This window comes from Lactuca sativa, chromosome 8 (genome assembly GCF_002870075.4).
Source record: "Lactuca sativa cultivar Salinas chromosome 8, Lsat_Salinas_v11, whole genome shotgun sequence".
In the NCBI taxonomy this organism is placed as follows: domain Eukaryota; kingdom Viridiplantae; phylum Streptophyta; class Magnoliopsida; order Asterales; family Asteraceae; genus Lactuca; species Lactuca sativa.
Window position 1 is genome coordinate 203,903,383 of NC_056630.2, and position 20,700 is coordinate 203,924,082.

Below are 20,700 nucleotides of genomic sequence, written 5' to 3' on the forward strand. Positions count from 1 at the left end.
GAAATGTATATGTTTACTATTAAATAGGCATTTATATACAACTTTTTTTATAAGTATGTGTTTGCGTACAAATGTATTTATAATAAAATAGGTGTTTGTATACATTTTTTTTTTTTGTAAAATACATGTTTGTATACATTTTTTTTATAAAAAAGGATTTGTATATATTTATGTACTTAATAAATACCTATTTTTATAAATACGTATTTCGTATACAATTTTTTAAAAAAAAAGTTTTTATATAGAAAATATAAGATTTTTATGTGAAAATATATTTTTTTGTACAAATATGATTTTATAAAGAAAAAACATATTCGAAACAAAATTTTGAGAAAAAAAGTTGTAAAAAAAACTAAAGTTACTATGATTTCAAAACAAAATTCTAAAATTAGGGTAAAAAGGGTAAATTTTGAACCGAATTTGTAATAAAATTTAAAATATAGGCCAAAAGTGTAAATTTTTGACCAAATTTGTAATAAATTCTAAAATATGGGCCAAAGATGTAATTTTTGAAAGTTGGATGACCTGTTGATCGAGTAAAATGGTTAAATTGAATACGATTACCAGTTTTTTGGACTTAATTGAATAAAAAAAGATATAAAGACTAAATCGATTATGATGTCAATATATAAGGACTTTATTGCAGTTTTCCCTTAGGTTTATTTTGTAACATCCAAAATTTCAAACCAATATAAACTTTTTAAAACATGTCAAGTTCATCAAAACATTACAACTTTGTTTTCAAAATATTAATTATCAGAGTTTTTCCCAGAAACATAAACATAACAGGAGGAGCTGTACGATCACGTTTTTGCCTTGCCGCGATCCCCTGATGTTCCTGAAACAATAAAGTGAAACTGTAAGCCCGAAAGCTTAGTGAGTTACCCCCAAAATACCGATACACATACAGTCCACATAACCATGTCAACAATAATATATCATAACGAACTGAACAGAACAACACATAATGGGTCCACAGCCCTACAAACTGCAATACCCACGAGCCTACAGTACGAGTCTCCCTTAGCCTGTAACTGGAATGCCTTCGAGCCCACAGTACGAGTCTCCCTTAGCCCGTAACTGGAATGCTCCCGAGACCACAGTACGAGTCTCCCTCAGCCCGTAACTGGAATGCTCCTAGGGTTTGTTGGCTACCGCACGAAGTAGTACAACCTCAACCCACTCCATATAGCAAACATATAAATCATAAGAATCGAGCATGCAATAATCATATAACATCATAGGTAGTCCTACAGACCTACCTAACATGCATAACCACTAGCATGCAACACTAAGTCATACTCAGCATCTAACACAGCTCAAGATAACATATCAAATGGGCCGGCCTTGGTGCCTTAGACCCCTTAGCATAGTGAGGATAACTCACCTCGCAACTGACATCAGAAACTAGTAAGCTTCAACTCCCGGATCACCAACACAAACTTCATTACCTATAATTACCATAAAACCTTTTTCACAAGTTTCCAAATTATCAGAATACCCTCAGAAGTCAACTGGTCAGCTCTTGGTCAAAGTCAATGCCCATAGTCAAAGTTAACAGTCCATGTTGACTCGACTCGTCGAGTGCAGCCCACCGACTCGTCGAGTCCTTCCTGAACTTGAGAAGTCGTGAAATCCTTGATTGGCTCGTCAAGTTCTCCTTTAACTCGCCGAGCTCATACGTGCCCAAGAATCGGGAGAACCCTGATCGACTCGCGGAGTTTAAGGCAAACTTCAACGGACTCGTCGAGTTGTTCATCCAACTCGTCGAGTTCATGGCCAAATTCATCGGGCTCACCGAGTTGCTCATCCAACTCGCCGAGTCCTCGCAGACCTCCATCCATGCAGACGCTTTTTAAGCCATGGCAAGGCTCTAGATTATAGATCCAAGCCTCTAAGGCATGTTTATCACGTAAAGTTGCAAACTTTACGCACATGCAAGGTTCTAAAGGCTCTAAATGACCAAACTATGCTTCCAATGGGGCTTTACACCTTGGGAGAGTCTCATTCTTGCACAAGCTGGAAACTTTATGTACTAAGAAACCCAAAGGAGCTTAGTTCCGAAGTTACAACTTCAGATCTGAGGTTGCAAGGAAGAATAGCTTCCAATCCTACTTTGAAAACCCTAGAATTTGTTCAAAGAGGGAATCTAGAATGAATGAGGTTAGGGTAACGATTTATACCTTCCAGAAGATGATAACTACAATAGATTTCAGGTCCGTCAAGCTCCTTGCTTCTAAATGCTTGATTCTCCAAGCTCTTTTCTCCGAGGAAATCCTCCTCCAAGCTTAAGAATGCACAAAAGAGCTCACACACGATCAGGGCTTTAGAGGGGAAAGAAGCAGTGAAAGGGGAGGCTAGGGGATGGCCTATGATCCTTTAAATAGGGTGAAATACCCCGAAATTTAGGGTTTCATCTGCCAGCTCCTACTCGTCGAGTCCCTTTGTGGACTCGGTGAGTAGGTCACTAAATGCGCGATCCCACCTCGCTGCTACTTGACGAGTAGGGCAGCCTTAACTCGTCGAGTATGACTTAAAACCAAAGAAATTCTTATTTAAATCAATACCTGAGAATCGGGGTGTTACAATTCTCCCCCACTTGAACTAGACTTCGCCCTCGAAATCCCTTGGAACAAACAACGCTGGATAGTGTCCGCGCATCTCTGCCTCCGGTTCCCATGTCCACTCGGATCCCCTTCGATGCTCCCACTTCACCTTCACCAAAGGTATTTCCTTGTTCCGCAAAATCTTATTCTTCCTCTCCAACATGGCCACAGGCCTCTCCACGTAGTTCAAACGCTCATCGACCTGAATATCATCCAACGATACAACCGCCTCCTGGTCCATGATGCACTTCCATAACTGCGAGTCATGGAACGTGCTGTGAATCTGGCTAAGCTCCTCCGGAAGCTCAAGCCTATAAGCCACCTTGCCAACCCTGACAATGACCCTGAATGGCCCAATATATCGAGGGCCCAATTTTCCCATCTTCCTGAAGCGGATCACTCTTTTCCACGGCGAGACCTTCAGGAGTACCATATCACCCACCTGAAATTCCAACTTAGATCGGCATCTGTCAGCATAACTCTTCTGCCGACTCTGAGCGGTCTGCAGTCGCTGCCTGATCTGCTGAATCTTCTCGGTATTCTGCAAGACCACCTCCGTCCGACCCATCACCATGTGACCAACCTCACCCCAACAAACCGGGGTGCGACACCTTCGCGCGTACAACAGCTCGAATGGCGGGGCGCCAAGGCTGGAATGATAGTTGTTGTTGTAGGCGAACTCTGCAAGCGGTAGGTGAGAATCCCAACTCTCACCGAAGTCAATGACACACGCCCTCAACATGTCCTCGAGGGTCTGAATAGTCCGCTCGCTCTGGCCGTCAGTCTGCGGGTGGAATGTTGTGTTGTAGCGCAACCGCGTGCCCAGCTCCTCGTGAAATTGTTTCCAGAAGCGGGAGGTAAACCGGACATCCCGATCAGAGACAATGGAAACGGGTATCCCATGGCGAGACACGATCTCGCGAACGTACACTTCGGCCAACTTTTCGGCCGACGAACTCTCCCGTATGGCCAAGAAATGGGCACTCTTGGTCAATCGATCCACGATGACCCAAATGGCATCAAACCCCTTCGCCGTCCTTGGTAGCTTTGTGATAAAGTCCATCGTGATCTGTTCCCATTTCCACATGGGAATCTCCAGGGGCTGCAGCTTTCCATGCAGCTTCTGATGCTCGGCCTTGACTATCCTACAAGTCAAGCACCTCTCGACGTACCAAGCGATCTCGCGCTTCATACACGGCCACCAGTTGCTCAAACTCAAATCCCGGTACATCTTGGTGGCTCCCGGGTGAATAGAGAAGTGAGACTTATGAGCCTCCTCCATAACCATCTGCCTAACCCCACCAGACATCGGAACCCAAACCCGACCGCATCGAGTCAGTAATCCCCGACTATCCTGCACGAACCTGGTCATCTCACCCTTGATCCTCTCCAGCTTCCAATGCTCCGGTCGTATGCCCTCTATCTGGGCATCTCTAATCAAAATCACAAGCGGGGAATCCACCACTGTCCTCATACATATCGCAGGGGTGGAAGACCCAGCCGACTTGCGGCTCAAAGCATCCACAACCACATTCGCTTTACCATGGTGGTAAAGGATCTTACAATCATAGTCCTTGACTACATCCAGCCACCTGCGCTGCCTCATGTTCAGGTTCGGTTGATCCATGATGTGTCTCAAGCTCTTGTGATCCATGTAAATGGTACAACGAACCCCATAAAGGTAATGTCTCCATATCTTGAGGGCGAACACCACCGCCCCCAGCTCCAAGTCATGCATAGGGTATCTTGTCTCATGCGGCTTCAGCTACCGCGATGCGTAGGCTATCACTCGTCCCCTCTGCATGAGGACCACTCCTAAACATGTGATGTATGCATCACAGAACACCACAAAATCCTCAACTCCCTCTAGGAGTGTCAAGATTGGTGCCTCACACAAACGCTGATGGAGGGTCTCAAACGCCCTCTCCTGCTCGGGGCCCCACCGGAAATACACCCCTTTCCTTATCAGACGAGTGAGGGGTACTGCAATCTTGGAGAAATCCCGCATAAATCTCTGGTAGTATCCTGCCAACCCCAGAAAACTCCTAATATCTGAGGGAGATTTCAGGACCTCCCATTGCATAACCGCCTCGATTTTGGCCAGATCGACCAAAATCCCCTCTTGGTTGACGAGATGTCTGAGGAACTGGACCTCTCGCAACCAAAACTCACACTTCGAGAACTTTGCGTACATCCGTTATCGTCTTAGGACTCCCAACAGCTCCCGCAGATGCTCCTCATGCTGCTCTTGGGTCTTGGAATACACCAAGATATCATCTATAAATACTATGACCAAGCGGTCAAGCATCGGTTTGTGGACCCGATTCATCAGGTCCATAAATACTGCTAGCACATTGGTGAGCCCAAACGGCATCACCACGAACTCGTAATGTCCATAACGAGTTCGGAACGCGGTTTTCTCACTGACATGATGATACCCAGACCTCAAATCTATCTTGGAAAACCAAGATACACCCTGCAACTGATCGAAGAGATCGTCTATCCTCGGGAGTGGGTAACGATTCTTCACCATTAGCTTGTTCAAATCCCAGTAATCAATGCACATTCGGTGCGAACCTTCCTTCTTCTAGACAAAAAGAATCAGCGCTCCCCATGGAGAGCTGCTAGGTCGAATGAACTGTTTACCCAACAGTTTCTGTAACTGCGACGATAGCTCCTGCATGTAGCACCTGGTTCCTGGTACGTAAATCTTATTTGAGTATTCTCTTTTTTTAGCCTTGGACTTGGCGAGTCATAGGTCCGTCTCGCCGAGTAGATACGGGACCCGGGACATGTTTAAGTTGGCGACTCAGCGAGTCCATATCCTGGACTCGGCGAGTCACCGCTGTTGGATGAAACCCTAAGTTTCAGGGGTTTGCACCCTATTTAAACCTCATGTCCACCCCAAGCTAGCCCCCATTCACCTCAGAGCTCCCAACCCTCGTTCCAAAGCTTCTTTCCTTGAGAGTTTGAATCATTTTGTGTGTTCTTGAAGGATTTGAGAAGGAAGTGGAGTAGATCAAGAGGAAGGGAAGGAAGCCAAGCATCTTAGTGTTCTCTCAATGATTTCTTTGAGGTATAGCCCGTTTTCCCTATGTTTTTATGCTTATTGCTCCATTAAGTCTTTCTTGAGCCCTTCCCCAAGCTTGTATGTGCAATATAATTCGTAATAAGTTGATTGGCCTTTAGATCTAGGCATGATTGAGCCCCAGGAGCTTAGATCCGTTGCCTTTATGGACCCATGTTGCTTGTTCACCCTAGATCTACCCTTTTGAGGCATTTTGAGCCCTAAATCCCTCATTGGTGAGTATCTACACGTAAAGTTGGAAACTTTACGTGTCATTCATGCTCTAGGAACCCAGATCTGTGAATGGCATGGACTGGAATCGAGCAAAATTGCATATATAGTGATTGCATGGCGACGACTCGGCGAGTCTGCTCGCGAGTCTCCGAGTTGTCCCCTTTTCGTTGTGTCGAGTGTGTGTAGTGAGTCACGGGGTGTGACTCAATGAGTTGGAAGCCAAACTCATCCATTGAGGAACTCGGCGAGTCCATGCCCTGACTCGGCGAGTTCAAGGCAATCTCCTTAGATCAAGAACAGACTTGGCGAGTTGTTCATACAACTCGACGAGTCGCAGCATAAGTGTTCATCGGATGAAGATGAACTCGACGAGTTGTTCATAAAACTCGGCGAGTCTCCGCATAGTGTTCTTCGAATGAAGATGAACTCGGCGAGTTGTTCATACAAATCGGCGAGTAGGATGAAGGACTTGAACCTCAGTTTAGAAGAAGAACTCGTCGGGTCAACGCCTAACTCGACGAGTAGGGACGGGATACAGGACATTCGATTGGATAGGAACTCGGCGAGTTGGAGAGCCAACTCGGCGAGTCGGGTCAACTGAAAGTTGACTCTGGCTTTGACTTATGACATGATCAGGGGTAAAATGGTCATTTTACCCAATGGACAGTTAGCAGTGATTGATTGAGTATGTTGTGGGAATTGCAGTCGGAGGATTTCCGGAGCAGCAGTAGGCAGTAAGTTCTCGACCAGATCAACAGCTACTTCGAGGTGAGTTACCTTCCAGTAGCGGTGGGTCTACGGCCACAATGCCGGCCCACCAGTAGGAATTGTATGTGGATGATTGTCTCTATGATAATCATCTAGGGTTACTACTACCTGTTCCATGCTTATGTGTTAGTATGATGTGATGCTATGTGTTAGTGGTAGTAGGGGAGATAGTCCCCAAGATATCCGGTCGATAGGGCCGAAGGGGTAGTTATACCCAGCCATGCCAGATAGATTTCTTATATTGTGGTACGTATTATGTGGTAGTAGTAGAGGGGAGAGGTAGTCTCTGGTACCCGGTCGAGAGGACCGAAGGGGAGGCCAACACCCAGATATGCTAGGCGGTATCTGGTCGAGAGGACTGAAGGGGAGGCCAACACCCAGGTATGCTAGGCAATATTCAGTCGAGAGGACCGAAGGGGTAGGTCGGGCACCCATATATGCCTGACAATAGATGTATGTTATGTGATTATTATGGTATGTGGTACAGTGGGGGAACTCACTAAGCTTTGTGCTTACGTTTTTCAATTGTTGTTTCAGGTACCTCTTCAGCCAAGGGGAAGGAGCAGGCCCGGTAGCAGCATATCACACACACTTTTGTTTCCGCAGTTATGAGTTTATTCTGGGATTGACACTCTGATATTTTGGTTGTTTAAATGTTGAGGATTTCAATTTGGTTTTCGATGTGAAATGGTTTAATTATACAATGTTTTAGTTATTAATGATTTCCAAGTAATGTTTTTACAAACAAAATTTTTGGACGTGAAAAATTGGGTTGTTACACTGCATCTCTGGTGACGCCAACCGGTACGAAGCCTTAGCGATAGGGGTTGCACCAGGCACCAGGTCGATCCTGAACTCGACTTGCCTCTCCGGAGGTATCCCTGGCAACTCCTCCGGAAACACATCAGCAAACTCCCTAACCACTGGTACATCGGAAACCGAAATCTGGTCCCTGACTCGCGTATCTACCATGTACGCTAGATAATCCATACACTCATGCTGAATGTACTATCGAGCCCTGGCAGCTGAACAAAACCCTGATCTTGCTCTGGTGCCCACACCATATACAAGCAGTTCTCCCCCACTTGGGGTTCGAATTACCACTCACTGGCCCTCGCAATCAATCATAGCACCGAATTGACTGAGCCAATCCATGCCCACGATCACGCATACCTCCCCCATGGGGATCAGAATCAAATCTATCGGAAAGGACACCCCAAAAATCTCCAAGTCACACCCTCAATAAACTGAGGAAGCGGAAACCCCATGTTCGTTGGCGATAGACACTCGCAACGGACACTCTAACTCACCCACTGGTGCACCGAACTCCCTACTGAAAGACTGAGATATGAAGGACCGACTCGCCCCTAAGTCAAATAAGACCAAAGCAGGCAAAGGGTTCACCAAAAACATACCTAAATGCAGGTACAACAGATAAGCATACAACAGATAAAGAAAACGTGATAAGGATAGAAACATACCAACAACCACATCTGGTGCTGCCCTGGCCTCCTCCACCGTAAGCTGGAAAGCACGACCCTGAGCCTTCGGAGGCTCTGCCCTGACTGGCCTCCCATCCGTGATCCTCAAAGTAGCTGGCGCTGCAGCCTGCACCGGCTTGGCGGCGAGTAACGGGCAGTTGGCCTTCAAATGGCCAACCTTGATCAAAATATTAACATAACTTCGTACTTGGTATTGGAGCGACCTGACGACAATCCTTTGCATAGTGCCCCTCGTTGCGACACATGTGGCACCCACTACTGGCTCGACAAATCCCGGAATGAACCCTGCCGCACTTCCCACAAGAGTGGCTCTGCTGACTCCCAGACCTCGAATCAGCGGTCTTAGACCGCTTCGGCGCCGACTGCGACTAGGTCGAGGTCGGCCGCTGCTCCCTCAGCTGCAACTCAATCTCTAACTCCCGCCGTCTGGCGGACTCCTACAACTCCAGAAGAGTATCACATCTCTGGGTAGATACAAACTGTCGGATATCAGTCTTGAGCATACTCATATAACGGGTCATCTGAGACTGCTCGGAAGCAAACTCTGGGCAGAACATCGCCCGCTCAGTGAACATATGGGTGATCTCTATCACCGACTCCCCATCCTGTCTCAAACTCAGAAACTCCTATGCCAAACGTTCCCGCTCAACCCGCAGAATGTAACGGGCGCGGAACATATCCCTGAACTGCTCCTAAGTAATAGCAGCTCTCTGATCATTAGTGTACGATCCAGTTGCAAGTCTCCACCAGTCCTTTGCCCCGGACCTAAGCAGGTTCAGAGCACACTTGACCTTTTGGTCAACAGGACACGAGCAGGTGAAGAAACACCCCTCCACATCGGAAATCCACCTCATAGCCTTGATGGGATCCTGCGTCCCATCAAAAGTAGGGGGCTTCGTGTTATCGAAGTCCCGGTACTAAAAACTCCTACCAACTCCTACCCCTGCCACGGATACAGCTGATGCAGCTGCTACTGCGGCTGTCTCTACAAGGGCTGCGTAGCGATCATCAAAATACTCCACCATGGCGGTCTTAATCGACCCGAACATTTTCGGCAATTCGGCCCGGAACAACGCAACAACCTCATCGCCCAGGATCTCTCGGATCTTGTCATCCATCTCATCTGGCCTCATTTGGCCGATAGTCTCAGGCGTTGTCAGCGTCCCCTGTCCGCCCTCTCCTGATTTTGATCCTGATCCCGAACCAGATCCAGTCACAAAGCGCCTGGTCATCACCATTCTGAAATATAACACAAGATATCAGATAACTCATACAAATAACTAGGAGCCAACCCCCAACAAAACCCTACGGGTTGTGACTTCCTTGCTACGCATATGGGTCCTGTGCTTTCAGTACTATGGGCCCATACTACCTTCCACACCTACCTATATTTGTCCCAAGTATCATCACAATGCCCTAACAATACACATGATCATATCGAGCACTCATACCCCACTCCTAAAGGAAGGCTAAATGCCTCGATGTCGGCGGACTCATCCCAAACAACCTATTCACCCACAAAACTTCCACCAACCCTACAACACTAGTGTATGCTAGCCATACATAACACTGGACCCTATAGACTTTCGAATATTCAATCCTTCCCTAAGCTCCCAATCAAACAAGAATAGAAATAAGGCTAAATCAAACATTCTCAGGCTATAAGATCTTAATTATGTATATCCGTGATGCCTACACTAGATAACTATAGTAATGATGTCAATTTCATATAAGGGAAACTCTAGGCTAGCAGGCATCATGTATCAGGCAATTCTACCATGCAATTCCTGAAGATCCCTTGCCTAGTACTAGCATGTTGTTCTATCATATCACATAACCAAATAACTGTATGGTATTTTGGGGTCTACTTACTGGCTCCGGTTGATCGTACACCCTGTATCCTCCTTTACTTATTTTGAAAACCATTTAAAACCATTTTGAAATCTTTCCTTGATTTGAGACTGGATTCGCACGAATGTTCCTCCAATTCACTCAAACCAAGGCTCTATTACCAACTTGTAACATCCAAAATTTCAAACCAATTTAAACTTTTTAAACATGTCAAGTTCATCAAAACATTGCAACTTTGTTTTCAAAATATTAATTATCAGAGTTTTTCCCATAAACATAAACATAACAGGAGGAGTTGTACGATCACGCCTTTGCCTTGTCGCGATCCCCTAATGTACCTGAAACAATAAACTGAAACTGTAAGCCCGAAAGCTTAGTGAGTTACCCCCCAAATACCGATACACATACAGTCCACATAACCATATCAACAATAACATATAATAACGAACTGAACAGAACAACACATAACGGGTCCACAACCCTACAGACTGCAATACCCACGAGCCCACAGTACGAGTCTCCCTTAGCCCGTAATTGGAATGCCCCCCAAGCCCACAGTACGAGTCTCCCTTAGCCCGTAACTGGAATGCTCCCGAGCCTATAGTACAAGTCTCCCTTAGCCCGTAACTGGAAGGCTCCTAGGGTTTGTTGGCTACCGCACAAAGCAGTACAACCTCAACCCGCCGCATATAACAAACACATAAATCATAAGAATCGAGCATGCAATAATCATATAACATCACAGGTAGTTCTACAGACCTACCTAACAGGCATAACCACTAGCATGCAACACTAAGTCATACTCAACATCTAACACAACTCAAGATAACATATCAAATGGGCCGGCCTTGGTGCCTTATACCCCTTAGTATGGTAAGGATAACTCACCTCGCAACTAACATCAGAAACTAGTAAGCTTCAATTCCCGGATCACCAACACGAACTCCACTACCTATAAGTACCATAAAACCCTTTTTCATAAGTTTCCAAATTATCAGAATACCCTCAGAAGTCAAGTGGTCAACTCTTGGTCAAAGTCAACGCCCACAGTCAAAGTCAACAGTCCATGTTGACTCGACTTGTCGAGTGCAGTCCACCGACTTGTCGAGTCCTTCCTAAACTCGAGAAGTCGTGAAATCCTTGATTGGCTCATCGAGTTCTCCTTTAACTCGCCGAGCTCATACGTGCCCAAGAATCGGGAGAACCCTGGTCGACTCGCCGAGTCTTCTAACGACTCGCTGAGTTCAAGGCAAACTTCAACGGACTCGTCGAGTTATTCATCCAACTCGTCGAGTTCACGCCCAAATTCATCGGGCTCGCCGAGTTGCTCATCCAACTCGCCGAGTCCTCGCAGACCTCCATCCATGCAGACGCTTTTTAAGCCATGGCAAGGCTCCAGATTACAGATCCAAGCCTCTAAGACATGTTTATCACGTAAAGTTGCAAACTAAAAAGGGGGTTTTTGATTAAAACTAAAAACTGAAAATGCAGTGATATTAAATTAAGCAAAAATCAATAATAAAAACGGTTTCAACTCTGCTACGACTTTCCTAATCATGCAATCAACATTGACTTGGTTATTTGAGATGCGTTCTATCTAAGCTAGTATTGAGAAAAACTAACAAGCTCTAGTATAATCTCTTTTACCTTACTTTATACTGAGAATTTCACTGCGTAAATTTGACACTTTCGCCTTGGGAAAATATTTCTCTTGAAAAAGTTTGGCGAGCTCATTCCAACTTGTTATCGAACCAGACGGGAGGTCATATAACCACTCCTTTGCTGGATCTTGAATCGAAAAGGGGAATTCCCTTAATTTGATCTGGTCTTCAGTAACTGCATGAGGTTTCATTCCTGAACAGACGACATGGAATTCCTTGAGAAATTTGTGAGGATCTTTATTCTCAAGGCCTCGGCATGGGGGTAAAAGATGGATTAAACCACATTTAAGCTCAAAGTTTTGAGCTTCTTGAAAAGTGATACATAGAGGTTGTTGGGTAACCTCTTGTGTTTCCCACTCGCGAAGAGTCTTTCCAGCATCGTATCCATTTTCGCTTATGTCCGATTCTTCAGATTCGGATTCTGAAGAATCTGTGGGTTTAGATTTAACGGAAGAGGGTGGGGAGTAAATTTTATATGGGATGTTTTGAGGAGAAGATGAGGGTAATTTCGGAATAAAAAAATATGATTCGTTCCACAAGGGAGTTTGTGAACACGCAGTCATGCGCATATTAAACAAATAAATTTATCACTGCTTAGATTGCACTAAAAAGATATCACAGGGAAGCATGGTCGAATCCTCAGGGATACAGCCTAAAAAATAATGCCTTTTTGCATCAGGCACATCTAGTCAAGAAACAGAAATTATAAAAGGGGGGTTTTTTTTATTAAAACTAAAAACTAAAAATGTAGTGATGTTAAATTAAACAAAAATCAATAATAAAAATGGTTTCAGCTCTGCTGTGACTTTCCTAATCATGCAATCAACATTGACCTGGTTATTTGAGATACGTTCTATCTAAGATGGTGTTGAGAAAAACTAACAAGCTCTAGTATAATCTCTTTTACCTTATTTAGTTAAGCAAAACAAGCTCTTCAATTAACCCTAACTTTTTACTGTCTAATCAAACAAACTCTTAATTAAGATCAGAAAAGTTGCATTAAGATCTATGTAAAATTCTCAGTAATACCCAATACTTCTTACAGGCTCGGATACGTAAAGATATGATTTTTCAGTTTATAATAAAGTCAAATCCCAAACACGAAACCAATTTATTACTTGTTACTTATTACCAATTAATTAGAACAATTATGGATTCTATTAACTGATTAATAGGAATGTTAAACCCTAATTAGGTGATCAGACTAACAAGAATTTAAAACCAAACATTCATTAAGAACAAAACTGAAGACTCTGGATAGAAACACAAATCAAAAATCAGATCTAATGATCAATCACATGAAAAGTACTTGTCTAATGCAGAACTGAAAACTAAGGTTTTAGCTATACATGGCTAAAATCTGATGAAAACATATGAAAAGTGACATCAAACAACTAATCTTACTAATCTAAATGAAGGAGATGGTCTATAGTCTTCAGATCTTCAGAAATCGTTGAAATCAGAGAAGAAACGCCTCCAAAATCGTATTTTCGTTGTTTGGAACTTCAGGAATCGCCAACTAAGGTTACTGGAAGGTTAAGTGGGTTTATTTATACGTCCAACAACAAAAACGATGTGCATGCGATCGCATGTATCAAAATTGTGATCTCATGTTTTGAAGAAAACATGTATCAAGCTTTTTTAATGAAGTATGATGCTATTTTGGAACTTTTTTGCAAACTTGCGATCGCATGGGGAAAATTTACGATCGCATGTATCTGGGTTGCGATCGCATGATTTCATTTTTTTTCTCCCAGATGAATTTTTGGTACAAAAAAACCTCAAAGACAAGTTACAGGCAAAGTTACGATAACATAAAGGCTCCATGCGATTGCATGGAAAATAGTTGCAATCTCATGTTTTGCCTAAGTCATCTGAAATTTCGTCTAGTTTTCAGAACATTTTGAAAATTGTCAATCGGAGTTACGGTTCATGAGATATGGTCAAAATATTGATAGGGGTCAAAGCTGTCAGGCACATCCTTTAGCTTCATATTGCAGCTTCTATCTTCGTGTGATCAATTCGATCTAATGTTTCTTGACCAAAACATCTTCCAAGCATTCCTCAGAACCCTTCTTAAGTTCCAACTCCATTTTAAGCTCCAAACGCGCATCCAACAGCTCCCAAAGCACTATTTCACTCGAACTATCTGAAATCGACATGAAAACATGAGCAGTAGGGGGATTGTAACGAAATACATGATTTGAACATTATTTAAACAAATGACATGTAAATGTACAAAATATGATGTTAAATGATAATGAAAACTACCCTAAAAGATGCATAAAATGACATCTAACAAGAGTCTCATCCTGAACCCCAAATAGGGTCCCCATAAATATATTATTTATTAATATATATTAGTTATATAAATATAATAAATAATAGCAATGATTTTGACCTTCTAAAATTCAACAAAATACAATGTTTTTAAGTTGTTTGTATAGTGTTTTTGAGATTTTATAATATTTTTGTTTTTAACATTTAAAATTATGTTATAAATAACTATTTTTTACCTAAAAAATAACTTCTTTTAGACCAAAAAGTAGCTTCTTTAGCATAAAAAAAGACATCTCAAATGGGGACGGGGGCGGGGTAATCCTAGGATTCGGAGGCAGGGGTAGGGAGGCTAGAGATTTCGAGGGTGGGGCGGGGGATGCAATCATTGTCCCGTTTGCCCCCGTTGACATTCCTAGATCCAGCTACTAGAATTGCAAATATATGTAGTCTTTCCAAATTTCAAAAAATCAAACCCATTTAACCCGATCCCGAAAAACCCAAACCCAAAAAAAATAAAAATAATTAAAAATAAATAAAAAAATAAAAAAATAAAAAAATAAAACTTCTTATATATAATGTTGCAAAAATATTATGCTACACCTAAACTTTTGTTCTGGCTCGCCACTGGTTGGACATGAGAGAGTATGCAACGTACTCCGGTATCTTGGAATATCCCTTAAAGATAGGTCTGACAATTCTCGACACGAAACAAAATAAACAGGTTTGGGTTGAGTTTTTCAACCTGTCAACCAGTCAACTCGTTCATTAAACATATCATATATGAGTTTCTTAAAAAGTATATGGGTTGACCCGCCAAACCGTTTATAATTTTATTACAAAAAGTTATATATTTTTTTAAATGTATTAAGTAGTATATACTGTACAGTTATATTTTATACTAGGATAGGATACTCAATATCATTGACCATTTGACCCGTGGGTAACCATTTGCTGATTTGCATTGCAACACGTTTGGTGTCTCCCCTAAATAATCTCAGTATCTCACAAACAAAATCGATTAAGCCCTCTCTCGGTCTCCCCTCTGTGATGAATGATAGAACGAACTCACAAAGAACGACGACATGAACGATTGAATCATTATCGAACAACGTCGACGCCTGCGATTAAATTTATCAACAATTGTATTAATGTTTTAGTTTGAATATATTTCCATGAATGTTTTTAATTTTAATTTGGATGTGTAACACTTAACGTTCTAAAATTAAGATATGTTTGCATTAAAATTTATTCATGTTTAATTATCAATTTTATTTACGGAATCTGACCCACAAACACACGAACCCAAAATCTGACCCACAAACTCAAATCTGACACATGAACCCGCCAACCTATGAACCCATATAAATAAGTGGGTTGACGGGTCATATATGAGTTTATGTTCCAAACCAGCCAACCCGTGACCTGTATAGTTGAATGGGTCGTGTTCGGGTTGGTATATTTTAACCCACCGACCCGCCAACCCGAATACGACACAATTGTCAGACCTACTCAAAGAACAAACCCTCTCCTTTTTATCATCGCAAATCAGGATGGCGGCGGTCAGCACCCTTTTTTTTTACTATCTACACAAAATGGACTGTCTTGTTGATCTTCTTTCTTTCCTCATTAGCACGAAGCACACCTTAAAGCGTGAGTTACATAAATTCTAATGTGTTATTCACTTTCCTAGTCATGAGTTGTTCTTTTTTACTATCCCGGGTTTCACATTACCAAAGGAGCTGTAGGTCTTAAGATATGAGGAATTTTGGCGAAGCCAAATCAATTTTGGCCACCAATCTCTGATGAAAAGGCATCGGAATAATAGGTCTATAATTGTGGGATGACCCAAAGCATTATGAGCATAAAAAATAAAAATAGAAGAAAAAATAACAAAAGCTAACCAAGTAACCAACCTAGTAGAAAATTCACAAGTGGGTATGACCCCCCACAACACATAACTCATTTCATTTTATTTATGAGGCACATGCTAACCTACTCATTCAACATTTAAACCATACTGAGTAACATTTTTCTCCTTTTAACCCTAACTCTTCTCTCCCTCTTTTTGGTTATGTCATTTGAGGTTTTTATCTCTCAATCGACTTGGTTCCTTTTTTTTCTTTTATTTTTTCCCAATCTCAAACATAAAAGCATACACGAAATAGTCCCCTTTTAATCTTAATATCTTTTGCTTAATAAAAACAGTGTTGTAAAAATCTCGACAAGGTCCTGATTAATCTTCGATTAGTCTCTAAACGCTACCCGACAGACAAGAAGACGTATAACGATTTATTATTGTCTATATAATGAGCGAAGCAGTAGAAATTAACGAAACAATAGAAAGAGATAAACTTTTAACACTTTGAAAAAATTATATATCAATAAAAACTATTTAAGAAATGATTAGTGTCGTATTATTCATATGAGATATTTATGAACTTTGTTATCATATTAGTCATATTTAGTTTTCTTTTTTTTAGTTCAAAGAATTAAGAATTTAGGGTCTTCGATTAATCATCGTCTAGCCGATTAATCCCTTAACCTCAATCAACCGACTAGCTAACGTCGAGTGTTTTTTACAACCTTAATAAAAATAATCAATAACAAAACAAATGATGCATTGCATCTTCTGACCATCATTGTGTTCTTCATTTCAATTTCTTCCGATTTATAAAAAGAAAAAAAAAAATACGATTTCTAAAGTAGAAAGTATGTTTAACACCTTTATTACAAAGATTAACATAACCTAGATTCCTAGAATCTCAATGGAATGAGTTAAGGAAGCTAGACTTGACAATGAGACCTTGATCCAAACCCTTTTATGAATTTCAAAATTTGATCCAAACCCGCTCCATAACCCACAAAGTTTTTAATAAACAAATTCATACCCTTATCCACCAAATCAACAGATATCCAAACTCACCCCACAAGTTTTGAATAATCAAACACACTTTACTTAAATCTTAACATAACATTTATTAAATAAAACAAATATTGATTTAGAAAACACATTACGTACTTCAGGATTTTCGATTGGAATTAAAATCAGTATTGTAATAGTTTTTGCTTGGTTTTTGACCGTCGATTGCATTATACAGAAAAACAATTGCAAACTTTCTTTTGATTAATAAATGACTTCAATGATTTATAAAAAAAAATGATGATTGCTTGATAAAATATAAATGAAATGATATCATGATTCTTGGTAGAACACTAAAAATCTAAAAATAAAATCTTCAAATCCTATGTAAAAACAACTTAGGGGTGTTTTGGGATTCCTTTTAGAATAATTTTAAGCTTTAACTTTTCTAAAAAGTCAAAAGGTATTTGGAAAATTCAAAAAAAATTTGAAAATGACTTTTAGGATAGAAGAAAATGAAAAGTTTCTAAAAATCACAAAAACTAACTTTTTGTTGTTTTACATTAAAAGTAAAACCAAAAATCATTTTACTACTCCAAACACATTTTAAAAAACTTATTTTACAAAATATCATTTTACAAAATGCCTTTTAACAAAAAAAACTTTTGATGTTCAAAAATAATCCTAAACACAACCTTAGTCTTATGCCTTTTCTCTTTCGACTTTCGATTAGAATTAAAAGCAAACTTTAGGTTGTACAAAATATAAATTTAGAATTCTAAAATTTATACAGAACTTGTTATAAACGGATCGGATTTGTAATTATCCATAATCGGCCCATTTAATATAAAATAGTTTGTAGGTATTAGTCATTAACCAGTAAACATATCAAAAACTATGTTTCAAACCCATGTAATTCTTAAGGGTTCGAATTGGATCGGATCAAAACCCAATCCATTCCATTCTTAAAGGAAACATATTGAAATAGGCCAAGGATTATCCAAAAATCATTCTAAACACTAAAAGCTTTCAGGTTAACTATAGATTTTAAACAATATTGCAAACAGGTTTTAAACGAAACCAATAATTAACAGACCAGTAAAAAACCAGACTGAGTTTTTTAAAAAACTGGCTATGTGCACCTGAACCTCTACATCTTCACAAATTCTAAAAATAAAAATTATATTAGACATTGTCTCATATATATACATATATAGCAAAGATGAGGGATTTGTATATTGCAAAGATGAGAGATGGAAAGAGTATCGATCCCACTTCTTCAAAAAGACAAACACTTTTGTCTTAAGAGCAAATGACTTAGTTTTGATCCAGAACATATCAAACACAGTGCAGCTAAAGGCTTTCTAGCTATCGAAAGAAAACAGAAGAAAATATTCAACCACCAACACAAAGACGATAATCATATCCAACATAACAAAAACATCCACCAAAGATTTGAAGACATTAACAATCTTTTTCCAAGGTTCATTTTCTAAGAAAAGCACGAAAACCCATTAACATTTTATAAGACTCTTTGATTATAAACAACTTAGGGGTTCTAGAATTTACTCAAATGCCCATGCATTCTCCCTGCGCACTTCCTCTTCCTCCTCTGGAGTGAAGTCATTTTTGATGTTGAAAGTCTTGCGAATCTCTTCTGGAGTCTTCCCCTTGATCATGTCAGCAACCGTTTGACAAGTCAAATCCAATAAGCTCTTGATGTTCAGATAGTTTGCAGCCTGAAACACAAAAAATTCATACAAATTGAAGTATGGAATCTCCATATCTTAAAGTAAAACACAGAAAAACTGAAAGTGGATAAGTGACATGAAAGGATCAGAGTCAGATAATCATCTGTAATAAAACATGGTATAAGAGATAATGTTTGAATGGGGTTCTGTGCCTTGAAGTTGTAAAGAAGTAACTTCAGTAGTGTATGTTGTTTGGTGAAAATGATTATTTAAAGAAGTAATAGATAAAATAAAGGCTTATAATTTAGTAATTTACTCTAAACATTTGATAATCAGGGGAGCATAAGCACATGTAGGATTATCCAAATACTTGAATTATATAATTGTGAAATGAATTAGCAATAATGATTTGTTTTCTGTTATGATGGTTCGTTTTCCCCATCGTTCATACATCTTCAATCTACATATCCTCGATCTATCATCGTTTAAACATGAATTAGGAAATTTGACCGACAAAATCGGTGTGATAATTTCAAGGAAATTGACGAAACCCTAGATATCTTTCACAACAGAATCGAGGAATTAAAACAAACTAATAAACACAGATAAATTTCAAGCGTGAACAAAGGAAAAAAAAAACCGTAAATTCAATTAAACGAAAAAGGGTAAAAGAGACCGAACCAATATCAGATCGAAGAGAGTCCCTTGATCCACTTTAACAAACTCGGAATCAAACGATTTCAGATCCTCTTCAGCTGTCTTATCATCGGTCTTCGGTGTCTCCACATGCTTCTTGCAGTACTCGATAACCTTCGATAGGATCTTGCTTGTGACGTTTGGTAGCGGTATGCTGGTGTCGGCGCAGTCGTCTTCGATCATATGTTTGATCGTTTGTGACTCCAACGCCACCGCCTCTTCGACCTCGAAGGTTTCTCCGTCGGAACTCTTCAAAACGATCATCTTCGACGACGACATGGTGGTTTGATCGGCCGGAATTTAGGTTAAAAAAGTTTGGGGACGATGAAAACCCTTGAGAGAATGCAAAGTCAATTTTGCAAAAATTGAAGATATGGATGGGCGATGGGTGCACTTCTTTCTTTTATACGGTTACAAGGGGTGATCAAGAGTTGTGAGATTTTTGCATATTGGACCCTTAGCTTTTTGCAAAATTTAATTCGTGTTTCTATAAAAAGTTAAGGGTTACTTTTTGCAAAATTTAATTCGTGTTTCTATAAAAAGTTAAGGGTTACCATTAACTAATCTGCGAAAAAATCCCAAAATTTTGCCCCAGTTTATAATTTAGTCGTAAATTAAATTTTACTTATGAAAAATGACAGATTACCGGCTAATACACTCAGTTTGGCCCTAACAACCGGTAATCCTTATAAGAGCCGGTTACCCCAGCTCATTGACCTTATAACCCTCCATTAAACACCCCGTCATCAACTCCTCTGTAAAAAACCCCTTCTTACCCTCCATCAAAGCAAAACGTTACCTGAGAAGAATCAAAGGTAAGAAAATCCATGTGGTCCTCCAATATCGTGTTTCCCTTAAAATATTTGATTAATTTTTGTTTTGTAGTGATAATGGAGACGGTAGATGACTTCGATACCATTGACGTGGAATTGGATGAGTTTTTCAAACACAAACAAAGAAGTCGATGCAAAGATGAGTTCCTAAATACTCTCACAGACGAAGCGCTTGACGAATGCACCATACCTGAGATAAACCTAAATGATTTTGAAGGAATGTCGGAAGATGAAGCACCGCAGGAAAAGCAGAGTGATAGTGAGAGTGACGATGAAGAAAAATTTCAGTTTCAATACTCAACCCATGATCCGAAGGTGAAATGAAATAATATGAAGCCAGTTCTTGGAGAGAGGTATGAATCACCACACCAATTAAAGCTTTGTTTGACAAATTACTCTATAAGTAGGGGTTATCCAATTAGGTTCAAGAAATGTGATAGTGTAAGGCTCGTGGCTGTATGTGCAAGTGACCCTGAGAAATTTCAATGTCCCTTTGTTGTAAGGGCCTCATGGATGAGCACTGAAAGAACATTCCAAATCAAAAAATGGTTGAGCAACATACCTGTGTTAGGAATTTCCGTAGTGCTAATCTTATGGATCCCACATGGATAGCTAGGCAGTTTCTGAAGGAGATGATTAGGAAACCAAATC

General features: G+C 40.5%; 1 protein-coding gene across 1 annotated transcript; it reads right to left on the bottom strand.

Moving 5' to 3' along the window:
• Positions 1–18,223: 18,223 nt before the first annotated feature.
• Positions 18,224–19,593, bottom strand: LOC111919305 (SKP1-like protein 1B). The gene is made up of 2 exons (XM_023914907.2): positions 19,202–19,593; positions 18,224–18,568 (listed from the first exon to the last, which is right to left on the bottom strand). The coding sequence occupies exons 1-2, from the start codon at positions 19,493–19,495 to the stop codon at positions 18,395–18,397; spliced, it is 468 nt and encodes a 155-aa protein (XP_023770675.1). The 5' UTR covers positions 19,496–19,593; the 3' UTR covers positions 18,224–18,394.
• Positions 19,594–20,700: the final 1,107 nt, after the last annotated feature.

Coding starts and splice junctions, on each gene's coding strand:
- LOC111919305 (XM_023914907.2), bottom strand. CDS start 19,495: ATGTCGTCGTCGAAGATGATCGTTTTGAAGAGTTCCGACGGAGAAACC. Junction 18,569..19,201: donor CTCTCTTCGATCTGATATTG/GTTCGGTCTCTT, acceptor TTTGTGTTTCAG/GCTGCAAACTATCTGAACAT.